The sequence below is a fragment of the Hydra vulgaris genome, chromosome 01 (assembly GCF_038396675.1).
Source record: "Hydra vulgaris chromosome 01, alternate assembly HydraT2T_AEP".
Taxonomy (NCBI): Eukaryota; Metazoa; Cnidaria; class Hydrozoa; order Anthoathecata; family Hydridae; genus Hydra; species Hydra vulgaris.
In genome coordinates this window covers 61,328,784-61,344,352 of record NC_088920.1, presented here as the reverse complement: position 1 = coordinate 61,344,352, position 15,569 = coordinate 61,328,784, and the positions used below count along the sequence as shown (strand labels likewise).

Here is a 15,569-nt window from a genome sequence, read left to right as displayed (position 1 = left end):
TTTATGTTTTTAAAAATAGAGTATGCAGCCATGAAATCATGGAAATATCCCCAAAATTTAAAAATGGTACTGTAAAACATTTTGAAATGTTTGTTGAATGAACTAAAAGGTGCATCAATCAAATGTTTACTTTAAATATTATAAAGAATTTACACATTATTCTTCGTAAATCTATTATGTTTTTTAAGTTGTTCATTCTAGCATTTTTCACACCACTGTATATATATGCGCACATATATTAAACATACATTTCATGCCATCAGTTAATTTTAGTGGTTTTTGTCTTTTTAGATGTGTTTTTGTTACCATTTTGGTTGGTATTGTCACCTATATATCTTTGGTCTTTAGTGTTTTTTACTCAACCTCATAAGGTGTATTATTTTTGTTGTATTTTTTATTGATTTTTTTTATAATTAAGTTTTAATGCATATTATCTCTGCATATTAGGAATTGTGACTATTACTTGTAAAAATTATAAAAATGTTTTTTTATTTGTGAAGTACCAAGTGCACTTTTATTCTTTTTAGGAGGAACGATTTATGTTTCCTATTTATCCTTTAATTGTTGCCAGTGCATGTATAGCATTATCTAAATTTCAGGTAAAAAATTTCTGATTAAGTTATTTGTTAATTGTGTGTATATGTACAATTTTCTGGATTAGTGAATATGTTTGTTTATATTTATTTTTTATCCTGCATTAATGATTATGTTTAGCTATGCATGCACTTTAAAATCAAAATAAACAAAATGAAGTTTGACATTTACACGCTTCTTCTCTAGAGCTTGTCAATATCCTAGTTTATAAAGCTTGTCAACACCCTAGTTTATAAAGCTTGTCAACACCCTAGTTTATAAAGCTTGTCAACACCCTAGTTTATAAAGCTTGTCAACACCCTAGTTTATAAAGCTTGTCAACACCCTAGTGCATAAAGCAAGTTTATTTTGATTGACTAGTAACACCCTTTATAAATTACAGTTTGGTAAATCACTTTTTAAACTCAGGTTCAGAGACTTTGAGATTCACTAAATGAAAAGTTTATTGACTGTTTCCAAAGGTTGTCTAGATCTTTAATGTTTTTGCAGTGCACTACAGAATCAGTCATGTAAAATTCAACAAAAGCCATTTCATGATGTCTGTGCCAGATATATTTAGTATCCAGTTCTATGAGAGAAATTACTTACACAACTAAGAGCCAAGGAGACTATTATATTAACCAAATCACTCACTAAATCATCAAAATCTCGAAGATAACTTAATTTAAACAACTAGATGGGATAGCTCAGTTGGATAGTGTGCTGCACAAATAATAATCACAAATAAATGATAACCAATAAACCTGTAGCAGTAGGGCTCAAATCTTGGCTCTCCCAACTCAGTAAATGAGTAGCACTTTAGTGCAAAAAGAACTTGTCTTAATTAGCTAATTTGCTATTGCTATGTTTTTTTCACAATTTGTTAAAATAAAAAAAATTAGTTCTAAAAAAAAAAAAGATTAAAAGAAAAGATGAGCAATCAATGGTCATACATGTCTAATTGTGGAAACTGAAACTGACATATGTGGTTGAGCCCTTATCAAAAATATAACACAATTTAATGTTAAAATAAGTACTACATTTGATGCGTGAAACCTGACATGTTAAGAATAAACAAAATCTACCAAAAACTATTTTTAAAATTTTTTATTGGGCAATTAATAACATTTTTTAAACAACTGATATCATGCAGGTCCGTTTGTTTTATAACAGTGCAGGTAAATGCTTCTACTCTGTGTAGTTAAGGTGATTTATAAGTTATTCAAATTCTAAAATTTGGAGTTCACATTATTTGATTAGTATATTAGGTATAACAATATAAACAATAGCTTTAGACTTTATAATTTATTTTTTGTGTGTGAGGTTTTCCTAATGTTTAAAGAAACTTCTCTTTATTTTTAATAAATTTTAAAAATCTTTTACTACCTCAAGGAAACTTCATTTTGGAATGATATTGCTCATTAATGTTGAACTATAATTAAGAAAAACTGATATTGACTCATCAGAACATATTATTAAACTATGATGTTCATGGCTTCTAAAAAACGAATTTATTTAAAATTTTAACCTAAACTGGACAAGCAAAACAAACAAAAATTTAATCTTTGATCTAGGTTTTTCAGCTCAGAAACATTTTTGTATTATGTTATGCAAATACTTTAAGTATTTGATGTAAAATACTCTGACAAATTTTATTTTAATAAACAAAATCATAGGCAAATACGTCAAATATTCTGCACAAATAAGAAATTTGCTAATGATTTTGTTAGTTAAAACAAAAACTGAAAAATAATTATTTCTCATTCAGAAATTGTTCCTTCATAAACTTTCAACTTTTATTATAATTTAAAGACCAGTTTATTTGAAGGAATTATGTCTTGGTCAGCAAAGTATCTTACCAATTCAACTACACTAAGTATTAGTTTAATTGAAGACTAATAAATAAGGTTTGTATCCCAATCTAATCTCCAGTATAAATTAGATATCATTTGTTAAAAATTTTTTTTAGGAGTTGTATCATTCAATCTTTACAAGAAGCAAACGACAGCATTATGCTAGTTCTTCAAATTGGATTGTTGCTGCAGTAGTTATTATCTTTGGACTACTATCAGTATCCAGAGTTATTGCTCTTTTTGTAGGTAAATGGTATTTGACAAAAACAATAGTCTAAATATGTTGAAAGCATGTGGTGTTTCTAAGCAGGACATTTCTTTTTAAGGTTACAGGGCGCCATTAGATTTATATCCAGAATTTCATAACCTTGTAAATCCCTTTGACCCAAGCGTAAAACCAATGATTCGTGAAGACCAGAAGGTTAATGTTTCTGTTGGAAGAGAATGGTACAGATATCCAAGCAGCTTTTTTTTACCAAACAAGTATGTTTTATGATTTATTATTACTTTTATAATGATTATATTTATCCACTGTATAAATAAATAAATAAATATATATATATATATATATATATATATATATATATATATATATATATATATATATATATATATATATATATATATATGTATATATATATATATATATATATATATACAGATATATATTTATTTATTAAATCTTTATCTAGTTTTCATAAACTCTATAATATATGAAAAAAAAAACTAGATAAATCCAAAACATGGTGTGTCATAAATCTGCTGATTATTTCTAATTTTTCCTCTATGAGGCCTCCAAAAAGCCCCATCTAAAATAGTTGTAAAAGTTTTTATCAAAATAAACTTACTTTTATTGGCATAACAAAGTTAGGAAAATATTGTTCAACTTTATAAGTTTGTTATGCTAATAAAGATATTGTTATAAGGAACAAAAACTTCACAAAAATATCGCATCCTTCACCCATTTGCTTCCAAAAAATTTTCCTGACCACTTGTCTTGTGACTTAAAAGTAAACCCCCTCTTCCCCTCCTAACCTTGAATCCATCCCAGGTACTGGGGTGGGCTCAAGGTTAGGAAGGGAAGAGGATGTTAAAAATTTGACTTTTAAATTTACTATTGACCTCATACAGACATTTAAAATAACTTTTTACTACTTAAAATGTCATAAATAAGTAAATTATACACCATTTTGACTGCCAAAAAATCCCCAAAATATACCTTTAACATTCAGTTTTTATGTGGTTATGGTACTTCAAAAAAATTTAATTTGATATTTAAATCTGCTATTTAAAAAATTGTCTATGTACCAAACTTCAGGTTGAAGCCTCATTTTGTTCATATTACTATTTAATGACAGTCAATATAAATATGTAAATTGAAAACTAAATATCTCAAAAATTGTTAGGAGTTGGAGGTTCTAACCTTCAGATTTTCCTAGTTTTGATAACATATAAATAACTAGAAATCCCTTTAAAATAACAAGAAAAAGTCAAAACACGAGGTGTCATTTTTTATCTGCTGATTAAACATGGAATGAACCAGTCGTGTTTTTTTAAATGTATTTGTACTGGATTGATAAGCATATTATATAACAAATTAATGGATATGTTTCAAGATATATCTGTATTAGATAAGTATATTATATAAAAAGTTAATGGAGATCTTAGATAAAGATATTTTAATTAAACATGATAAAATTACCTTTGTTTATATAAAAGTAACATGATTTTTATTCACTTATAGTATTTGTTGTGAATTTTTTTTTTTTTTTAATCTTTTCGTTTTTAAAATAAATAAACAAATAAAAGGTAAGTATTTTTAGCTGGAATTATCTGTTCATCAAGTCAGAGTTTACTGGACAACTTCCTCAACCATTTGCAGTAGGAGCTGATGGAACAATGGTAGTACCTAAAAATATGAACAGTAAAAACATTGAGGAGCCCTCAGCATATGTAAGTTGTTTTTCACAACATTTTAATTGTTTTTAATTCTTAATGTAGTTGACATTTCTGTTAATATGGTTGTCATGTTATCTTATAAAAGTGTATAAGCTATATAAAAGTGGTATAAGCTATAAAAATTCTAAGAATTATGTATTGTATTTTTATTTATTTGTATTATTTTTATTAATTTTTTGTTTAGTCTTCAATCAAATATCTTTTAATATTTCATTTTGAGTCCAAAACCTTACTCTCTGTCAACTATACACATTTCAATCCTTTTGTTGTATTGCTGATTTGTTAACCTTAATAACAGAACGTGTTTTATCATACATTCGATGGAAGTAGTGAGGAAAAAGACTATTGTTCTAAGCATATCAAAGGTGTGTATGGTGAAAATATGTTTGGTGTATCTGGTGAAATATTTAGAATTATTGAATTATGTCTTTCTAATCACAGTATTGACTTCAACTTAATAGACAACACTTTTATTTCCAGTAATCTCTGGGTTACCACAAGGTTCCATCAACCATCTATATATCAACCAACAATATATCTAATATATATCAACCATACCCATCTTTGCACCATATTTGAAGGGAACATTGCTTCTCATTGTTGCTTCTCATTCAAATCAATTATCTTCCTGACAATCTTTTCTCTAAATGATAAAATTAAATATTACAGTCTTAATAAAGAGTCATCTCTTAATGTTTTAAAACAGGCATCCAAGGGCTGGAATTTTTAATGATCCCCTTTCTTCTAGACAAGGTCCGAAGGTCCATTGTAAAAAGAATTGGACCAGCATCATCTTCCAAGCCTCTATCTCATGGGGCATACTTTGTCTGACTTACTCATATTTTGTCTGACTTATTTTTTCCTACTAAAATCAGTGCTTTTAGAATTCTTTGGTTTCATATTTTTCTACCAAAAAGTGGTTTGCTGCAATCAGTTTTCCATTTTTAATTTTTTTTTCATAAAGTTTTGATTAGTCTTCTTTTTTTTTGTTGATAAAATTAATTTCCATAAATAAAAAATAAATATTTTTGATATAAAAAAACCATCAAGTGTTTTCAGTAAATTAAACTTACCAAAACAAATTATTTATTAAGATTTAAAAAAAAAACATAAAAATTTTTTAAGTTATTAAACTTAAAACTTATAGTTTTAAATTTATAATTAGGTTTTTCATTTTCCAGCTGATTGCAATTCTTAATATTTTCTGAATGGTTTTATTTCTAAAATTTTTTTTTTTTTTTTTTTTTTTGCTGTTTTTCTCAGTGAACTTATTGTGTGGTGATTTAACATATTTGAAATTGACCCTTCTTCTTCGGAGTATTAGATGTATTTAGCCACCTTTTTGTCTCTCAAGCAGTTTTGCTAAATCTCGAGATAAGATATGCTTATATATAGTTGATCAAGAGCACTCTGCCAAAAAGTGGTTTGCTACAACTTTCCATTTATATTTTTTTGCTGCACCACTGCCATAACTGGAAATGAACTGTTTATTGGATTTTTTATTATTCTAATTTTTTTTTTTTGCTTTGTTCACGTTTACAGCCACTTTATCTATCCATCATTTTCTTTATCCATTCTTTATCTATTCATAAATTTTTCTCTATTCATCTTTTTATAATTATTTTTCTTTCTTTTTCTTTTTTCATAATCATGCTTTATACTAATTGCAATAATGTATTTATTCCGATTAGGTAGAATTTCGTGTTTGACTAAAACCTTCATATTGTTGTCACAGTTACAATACTAAATTATTTTTTTTACTATTTTCATTAAACATTTTTTATAAATAATCCAACAGATACAACTCAATTCAATTATCACAACATGAAAAAGACATTTTTATAATGAAGAAGATATTTGACTTCCGAGCATATGCTAGATAATGATATTACTGAGGTTAAAAATTCTTTTTGTCACTTGCATTGTTTTTTAGACACATTCTTGTTATGTCACTACACTCTTGATACAAGTAACATACCACTTCTCTTGTCTCATATTTTCTATCTGATTTGGTTCTGTCATTGTTCCTTTGTAGATGATTTTGAAATACAAAAAGTCTTTTTGTGAATAATTATGCTCAAAAAAACATTTAATTTTTTAATGGTTTACGTTTCTTTAAACTTGTAAAACGTCTACACTTGTAGCATGTAGGTTGTATTTGATTCAATTGCTGTAGTAGCAAATTTTTTTTTTTTACCATGTTCCTCTGAATGCTAACTGCTCTTGCCTGTGCAAGAATTTGCATGGTTGTAAGATTATCTATACAAGAACCGGATCTCTGCATAATTTGAACTTCTTCAGAGAGCCCAGAAACAAACATACACATAATTGGTCTGTCTGGTAGCCTACCAAATTAGTGTGTATAATCTGTACAGTTCCCCAAAATAAAAGCTGAATGCCTCTCCTCCTTGTAACAATTTGGTTAAAGACTGTAAATGTGTCAATTGCAAATGCATTTGACAATTTCTCCTTTTTTCTGTCAAAGTTCTCTACGTCAATTTCTCCTTACTCATAGACTGCAAATGAATCATTTGTTAGACCAAGAGGAACCACACTTGATCATTAACACCAATTAGCTTGCAAACAAGCTCAACCTTTTCCAGCAATCTCGCAACTTATTGTTAAACATTCCTACCAATTTTATATATATTATATTGGATACCATTTTTAGTAATCGACTTTGAATCTGTTTTTGTAGACATTTTGCCAAAATAGCTTTCCATAAGAAACAATCGCTATTCATTGTGCTTAAATGCCCATTTTTCCTAATAAAATCCAATATATCTCCTCTGAGGTGCTGAATATAATATATCTCCTCTGAGGTGCTGAATATAATATGATAATATATCTTTTCTGAGGTGCTGAATATAATATATCTACTCTGAGGTGCTGAATAAAATATATCTCTTCTGAGGTGCTGAATTTAATATATCTCCTCTGAAGTGCTGAATATAATATTTCCTCTGAGGTGCTGAATATAATATTTCCTCTGAGGAGCTGAATAAATATTCTTATCTGTTTATTTGGCTTCTAATATCCTTTAAATTTTTTTAAAGCTTATTACCATTTTCCTAAAATTTGATGTTATTATCCTATGAATTAGTATGAGTATCATTGAACTTTAAGTTTAGTAGTAAAAAAAATATTAATATGGTCTAGACAGCTTGGAAAAAATGTTTAAAATTTTTGTTTAGCACATAATAGTTTTTTTATTTTATAACGATTTTAATTGATTTTTTTATTGTTTGTTTTCAGAGTAACATTGAGGATTGTGATTTTCTGGTTGATGTGAATTTACAAACAGATAGTCAATACGAGTTAAACTTTTCACAAATGAAGAAGAAGTGACATATTTTACATTCCAAAAAGTTTCTCTATGCATCTAAGTGAGTGTTTTTTGATCTAACAATTTAAAGATAATATATAAATATATATTTCCCAATTAAAAAAAAATATATATACTTTATTTCCAATCAGTAATCAACAAATTAAGTTGTAAACTGAAAATAAAGAAGAGTTAAAGAGCTAAAAGGCTGGACACAAGAGCTAGAAGGCTGGACACAAGAGCTAGAAAGCTGGACACAAGACTTGAAAAACTGTAAATTGTATAAGTCAAGAAAGTTGAAAAAGGTTTTATTTAAAAGGAGGTAAGGGAGAGGAGCATCTACAATCAAGGAGGGTTTACTACTATTTTTTAAATTGTTGTTACAAACCTCTCTCAACCCTTTACCTACAAAATACAAGATAAACATGAATTTTGATAAACAAGGTTGCTTTGCAGAGAAACATGCTGAGGGCAGTAGTACTAAGGGCGTGTTGAGGATGAAACTTGGAGTTTCTTGCTTACAAATCAAGTTCTCTACCACATTACACATGAGCTTGAGGCTCGCAATGGCTAGTACAGCAGCCAGAGGAGGCCGAACAACATTTGTTATGAGTTTTTAGACCTTGTTCAAAAAAGAGCAACCTTGCCAAAATTTCTAATGGATTGAGTATATGATTTATATGAACGGACAGTATTAAAGGATAATCCCAGATATATTAGTGAACTTAGTAATAGTGTTGTTATTCATCAATATAGGAATATCAACAAAATTGACTTAATTATTAGCAACGAATAACTGAGTTTTGTTTAGGGTAAAGCTGTCACAGAAAAGATCAAATTTAAAATTGCGGTTGGGGTGATTGTTAATATAGGTAAGTAACAATACAAGACCAATGATGGAACTTTGTGGTACCCCAGAAGTTACTGGAAATAAAGGAAAGTGTTTTCAGTTACTGACATTTTTTGTATTGCTATAAAAGGAATGATTTAATAGTTTTAATAACTATTATCCGAAACATTCTACGATATAAGCTTATGAAGAAAACCAGCATGCCCGATTTTTTCAAAAGTCTCTTATATGTCAAGAGCAGTAGCCTTTGCATCGTGTTCCCCATTTATTGCATGATAGAACTGTTATAATGTGATAAGAGAAAAGATTCTTTGAAAATAGTTCTACTCTTTGGAGAGATAATAAGATAAGAACTATGTGTCAGAAATGTTTTGAAACTTGTTAAAACTTATTTTTGTTTAAAGAAGTTTTGTCTTAATGAAATTTTTAAAGATTTGTCAAAAATTTCTTGAATTTATTTTCTGAAAAAAATAAAAAAAGGTTTAGTAGTTTGAGAATGTGATGAACTTTCAGATTTTTTTGCAACAATTTTTTTCAATAAAAAAGTTTTGTTTTCCAGAGACTTGCTCTTGTGGAAGCATCAAAAAAAAGAATTACTATTAGAAATAGCCATGGGCTAGAGTGAGACTTGATTTAAAACAGACGAGAATTTATAAAAGCTCTCATCTGTCTGTATCAAGGAAATTATAAGAGATGCAATTTTTAGTTGAGAGATAGTCCAAAGACCATTGTAAAGAAAATCATAAAACGAATGCCAGTCAGCCCTAATGTAGTAGTAAAAAGTGCGATGGTAGAAGGTTAGGTCAGGAATGGCGTCTGATTGCATGCTATACCTGTTAACACTTATATTATTTTGTTGACATCTGACAAGCCATGGTCAATCATGGTTTGTCAGATTTATTTGTTAATAACTATTCAAGTTAATAAAACATTTAATCAAATAAACAGACAGGAACTTACATGCAACTGAACACCATGCCAAAAGCTCAAACAGAACACAAGCATGTGCGTAAGAACTAAGGGACAATTGAACACCATGCCAGAGAAACAGAGCACAAACATTCATAAATACATAGTGACTTACAGGTGAACCAGCACCATGTCAGAGGTTAGCTAGGACATAATTAAAATTAAAAAACCCACTCACTAAACCACTTGCTAAGGATTTGTGAAGCAGTTGCTCGTTGTTGCTTGGAAGCAATTTCACTTTGTCTTTATAAATTATTTTTAAATTTTTAGTTTAACCATAAAAGTTTTCTTTCAAATATTTTGATGCTATTAAACTTTGTCAAATAATAAATTAAATTATAATCACTTAAAGTGTAATACGCCACATATATATTAATTTATAATTTTAATATAAATGTTTCATAAGTTCAGTTTGGCTAACTTTTAACACAGACTGTTTAACATAATTCATTAACATAAATGTCATTTATAATATGAATTGTGAATTTTAAAAAAGTCTTCAAAATAAAAAGGGTTTTTTTTTAATTTTATATACTGAAATCTATCATCTATTTAAATATTAGATCTAACGATCAAAATAGTAAGAAAATGAACAACCCACACAACCTAAAGTCATCTTTAAAATTTAATACGCGATAGTGGAAAGACACAACAGCTAGTAACTCAGGGTATAAAAGTGAAGTTGAGTTCCACTGAAAAATTTCTTAGCCATATAAAAGAATTTCTAGTTCAAATCACAAAGAATTGTGTTGGTCCCGAAAGCTCTAATTTTTTCTGCTAACATAATTTTTTGGCTGTTTAACATAATTCATTAACATAAGTGTTATGAAAACAAGTGATTTGTTCGCATTACTTAAAATGTTCCACCCATTTGCGAGGCAAAACATATCTTTTCTTTGCACTTTTATCTATGGCGGATACTAGAAAAGCTAAATCTTTTCTTGTTATTTTTTTTAAAGCAAGTTTACCATTTCAATATAGGTTTTACTGTAAGTTTAACATTGATTGTTTCTGCTGATGATTTCTTAACTTCTTTACCTGCTTTCCATTTGCTATTTATATATAAAGAGTTGACAGTTCAACTCCACATTCTTTAAGAATTTCTCGCATTGTTCGTTGTCCAGCTGATAGACTAGGTTTATTTTTTATGGTCGATATTACTTTGCTTTTAAATGGATTGTTGGATTTAAAGTAGGTGATAGAGTTTTTGTTTGAATTGCTGTATTTATTGCACCACTACTACTAAAAGGAACCTACAAAAGCCCGGATCTTAAGCCCGGCTCTTCTATTGGAACTTTAATATAAGAAAATAAAATCAGGATCTTCAATTGAATCAGGATCAACATTAGCAACTCAAGAATCAAACATCTGAATCGCTGGAATCAGAATTTATAAGTTTATCAAGTTTTTTATAGGAGGTTCTATTTATCTTTGCTTAAGGTTATAGTTGCCTTTTCTTCTTCTATTACAGACCACTTGATTTCTTTTTCAATATTTCAATTTCAATTTCTTTGTTATTTTTGCAAAATGTGTCTCATGAAGACTACTTACTCTGTTTTTGCAACATGATTTTCAATTTTTTGAGAATCCGCGCATCTACAAATTGTCACTTTTTAGTCTTACGTCTTTCTTGTCCATAAAATAAATACGGTAAAATAAAAACGGTATCGTTATGTGCTGTGTCAAAAAGAAATGCTTTCGAAATAATTCTATCTTCAATATTACAAATTTTAAAGCATCATCCTTTTTCTTATTCTGTATGGGTCCATGGTTGAGAAAAGTAAAGTACTAAAGCGCTTTGGTGGCCATCGTTTCTTTTTTTTTTTGTAGGGGGAGTTAAGTTATTTAGAATATTATGTAAGAGCCATGCTTCAGACATTATTTATTGATAATTTCTAAAGATTACCGCCCAATCTTTAGAAATGATCAATAAATAATGTCTGAATAAATAATGGCTGTGTGGTTGGTATTCAAGGTTTTTCTTTTTGTACTTTTATATTTTTATTAACTTCTGCTTTAGATAAAAAATATTAGATTAAAAAGCAAAACTGTATTACTTGTAAGCAAAATTACATAAATACGTTAGGTATGTTACTTGTAAGTGGAATTGTTTGTGGGTGTATTATTTAATAATGAAGTCTTTTATTAATTTGTGTGCGTAATTTTTTATCCAGTTTTATTGCTTCACAGAATATTAGATATATACATTTAAAATAATAAATACATGATCTAAACATTTAGAAAAATTCATTTCATTCACATCAGGTTTAACTAGGCACATTGGTTATCAGTAACACCACATGAATAGGAAAAGAGGGTGGAGGGGATGACAGCTCCCCTTCATATTTTATCAAAAGGAGGGTTGCTGCCGCCCCACTCTTCAAATCCCTAATCCACATTGCTTCAGTAACCCTTTCAACTGCTATGATCTTCATACGCTGCTGAGTAATGTTATACTGTATATTTTGAAACAAAACATGTTCAATAGGTGTTTTATGTATATTTAATTTTAAACTTTTAAAGTAAATTCTTGTTAAAAAATCACATCGCACCGCAGCTGAGCTTATAGTAATTCAACATCTTAAAAACAGTGAATTGTTATATATAGAGATTTCAAGAATAACTGAGCATTCTTTTGGAATGGTTTAAAATCCTTTTGCAACAAAAATAAATTGTTCATGTTTTTTTTTTTTTTATTATTTTGATAACTAGATGTTTGATAAATTTTATTTATTTTTTCCAATACAAAATCAAGTTAGCCATTTCTGTGTTTATTGTTTTTTCTAGTAAATTTCCAGCTACTTTAAAGAAAGTTGTTAGATATAGTTGATTTCAACGAAATTATTTGTTGAAATCGACTGATTAAATACTATTTTAAGTTGGGTGAATATTATGTTTTTAGCTCGTCATCTATATTTCGAGCATTTTACGTACCTTTCTTATCTTCAAAATACACAACTTTCATAGACTATAATCTACTTAAAGCAAAGCGTAATCGAAGGTTATTCAAAAGACAGAAAGATGAAGAAACTGTAGACTTTTAAAATAATTTTTTTATTGTCAATTGAGTTTAAAAAAGAACTAGAAATTTTTAAATAAACTTTAATTATATAATAAATAGTGTTGTTTTCTTTTTTATGGTATGTTCATCTTCAATTTTTTATTGTTGTTGTTCAGCTAGTTGATCTAACTGTTTCCTTTATTTTTATATTCTTTATCTTAACTGCTTTCTGTTTTCTCCTTTTTTATTAATTCCTTAAAACTATTTTTCTCATACTCAAATAGATTATTTTCAGTTCTTAATCAGTCGATAAATTCTGAATTTTTTTTTTAAATTTTAAAATTAAGCATTATGGGTTTAGCTATTTACACTACCAAAATTAGACGATGTACAATTTTAGGACCAGATTCTTATCCAAATTATTATTTAAATTACTCGTTGTACATTTAGTTACTTTTATTGCATTGGTCAATCAGAGTTTTAGAGTAGGCAGAAAGATATTGATCCCTGGTTTAGTAACGTAACTTTGGATACTCTTGGGGAGAGTTCAGCAGCCCCCAATCCGAATACTTATTTAAATGAAATTTATTAGTAATTCTTACAAAAATCTACAAGTCATTAAAAAGTATTCGCACGCTTGGTTTGGAGCAGGTTTTAATTTTCCCCAAAAACTTTTGTCTGCTATCATTCGACTTTCCTGAACCAGAATCTGTTTACGACATTTACGGCTTGCCAGAAACAGATTTCTACCACCGTCATGTTTTTGAAAGAAAAAAATCTGGTTGAAAAATGAAATAATGAAGAGTTAATTACATTCTAAAGGGGTCGTCTATAATTTACGCAACGCTACATTTGTTTAAAGAATAGATGTAGGAGTTCATTTGCTCTTTTGCGCGGTGATTTTCATCTAACTTGAACTGCTTCGATTTTTGATTAAGTTAAAGACATTAAGAAAAAATTTTGAACTTTTTTGTTTTGTTTATTATTTAGATTTTGCGTTGCGCAATTTATGGACGATTCCAAAAAAAAAATCCTCTATTTGTCAACTTTTGTTTTTATTATTTTTTATCTTTATATGTTCATACATGAAATCGTAAAATCTGCTTTACATGACTTTTAGTTAGGTTTTGAAAGTTTCCACTTCGCAACATTTGTCATTAAAGATTTTTTTATTGGGATCATTTTTAGATTATATATAAAAATATATTATCTATTATTCAAAACATTTGCCTATCTGCAAAATGCGCCGAGTCATAAAAATTAAAATCTTGAGTTAATTATATTTCCGCATTCTTTTTACTGAAATCTATCATCCATTTAAAATATTAGACTTATTGCACGTTTTTAATCCTGAAAAAAGTCAAAAATAGATATATATTTTTCGTTGAGGTGCAACTATGAGTAGTTCAGTTTTTTGTTAAAATGGACAGAAGTTTTATGAATAAAAATCTTTTCTCAAAATCAATTTATTTGGACTCCGCGTTTTGGAAACGGTCTCCTTATATGAAGTAGACAAAAGTTTTTTGGCAAAATTAAAACCTGCTCCAATCCAAACGTGCGGATACTTTTTTTATGACTTGAAGATCTTTGTAAGAATTATGTTCAGATATACATAAAAAAACTCAGGGTATTAAAAGGAAGTCGGTAAAATGCGAACCGCGAATCAAATGCGAACTATTGGTTGTTAATGACGTAACCTTTTTTATTTGCCGTTAAATTGTTTATTACGTTATATATTTAATGGACGTAAAGCAGAAGCAGAAGTTATATTTAAATTAAAAGAAATACAACCTAAATTAAATAAAATATATCAAATTCCATTATTTTTAATTTAAATAAAAAAATTGATAAGCAAACGTTTTTTTGAAATATCATAACTGTAGTGGTCATTAAAATACAATGTCTTGATTCGCAAAAAAGTTCGCATTTTACCGGTTTGCTGTTCAGAGTAAGCTTCGGCGTCCCGTAACGTTATTCCCAAAATGACCAGGAATCACGTTGGGATGTAACGGTAAAAATAAATCGGGACAAAAATTTTTAAAGTGCGGTAACGTCTTGGTTCAATCGGGACGAGGTTGGTGCGGTAACGGTTGAAACCGCACGTCCCGGTTCATTTCCCGTTTGGGAAACCGCACCTACCAAGATGAAACCGCGCCAGTTTTTTTTGTTTAATACCGTAAAATAACGTGACGTACTGTTACGCTACCGCACTTTTCCAAAAATGTTATTTTTTAAATTTTAAAAATAAAAGTTTTTTAACACAAAATGCGCGTTGAAAGCAATTGTTATTTAACAAATTATGCTCTAAAACGAATGTAGATAACGCACCCCTTTACATAGCGCTTTATCTAACTTTGGTTCATATTATAACTAAGGATGTCAACGGACACCCATCGACAAAAGTTCGCAAAGTTTTTTTAGTGTTTGAAGATTGTGTCTTTCATCATATTTTAGAACATTGAATTTGCCAATGGGAAAAACTTTTTTCACAGAGAAATCGTAAATTAGAAAAATTTCAAAAGAAAAGTTTCAAAAGATAATATCGTATATATCCATAGTGTATATATCTGTCCATGATGGTCCATATGAAATCGTATATACCAATAACATATACATCAGTCCGTGGTGAAAGTGAGTTCACGTACGTAAAGTCAAATCTGAATATTCCCTTTAGTATTTTAAGGTTGTATTATAACTTGTAACAATATTTTTTAGAGTTGTCATGTCTCTAAAGACAGATTTATTATCGTTTCTACTATTAAACTACTCACTAACATATTAGGTTTAACGTCGCGACGGATTATACTACTTTCATGAAGGTATGTTATCCCTCTATATCCTTGAGTAACATAATTAACTCTTTCAGGTAAAATATTCATTATCGTTAAATAAGCTCAACAAACTTTGCAAGGAGTAAAGATTCATATCATGAATTTTTAAGCTGCAAATCTCAAAACAAAAAGCTGTTTGTCGCCATTAAATTCGACAATGTTTTTTGTGTTTTAATATTCGTAGTTGTTGCATTTTGAAAACTTTTAT

The 15,569-nt window shown here is 28.6% G+C and overlaps 1 protein-coding gene across 1 annotated transcript; it reads left to right on the top strand.

The window, feature by feature from the left end:
* The first annotated feature begins 292 nt into the window (after positions 1-292).
* LOC136074918 (alpha-1,2-mannosyltransferase ALG9-like) lies at positions 293-12,581 on the top strand. The gene is made up of 7 exons (XM_065787128.1): positions 293-371; positions 528-599; positions 2,543-2,672; positions 2,753-2,909; positions 4,250-4,379; positions 7,641-7,771; positions 12,432-12,581. The coding sequence occupies exons 2-6, from the start codon at positions 540-542 to the stop codon at positions 7,731-7,733; spliced, it is 570 nt and encodes a 189-aa protein (XP_065643200.1). The 5' UTR covers positions 293-371; positions 528-539; the 3' UTR covers positions 7,734-7,771; positions 12,432-12,581.
* Positions 12,582-15,569: the final 2,988 nt, after the last annotated feature.

Excerpts from the sequence above, each read along its gene's own strand:
- LOC136074918 (XM_065787128.1), top strand. The coding sequence starts at position 540 with ATGTTTCCTATTTATCCTTTAATTGTTGCCAGTGCATGTATAGCATTA. Across the intron at positions 2,910-4,249 it reads AGCTTTTTTTTACCAAACAA|CTGGAATTATCTGTTCATCA; the intron begins GTATGTTTTATG and ends AAGTATTTTTAG. Across the intron at positions 4,380-7,640 it reads TTGAGGAGCCCTCAGCATAT|AGTAACATTGAGGATTGTGA; the intron begins GTAAGTTGTTTT and ends GTTTGTTTTCAG.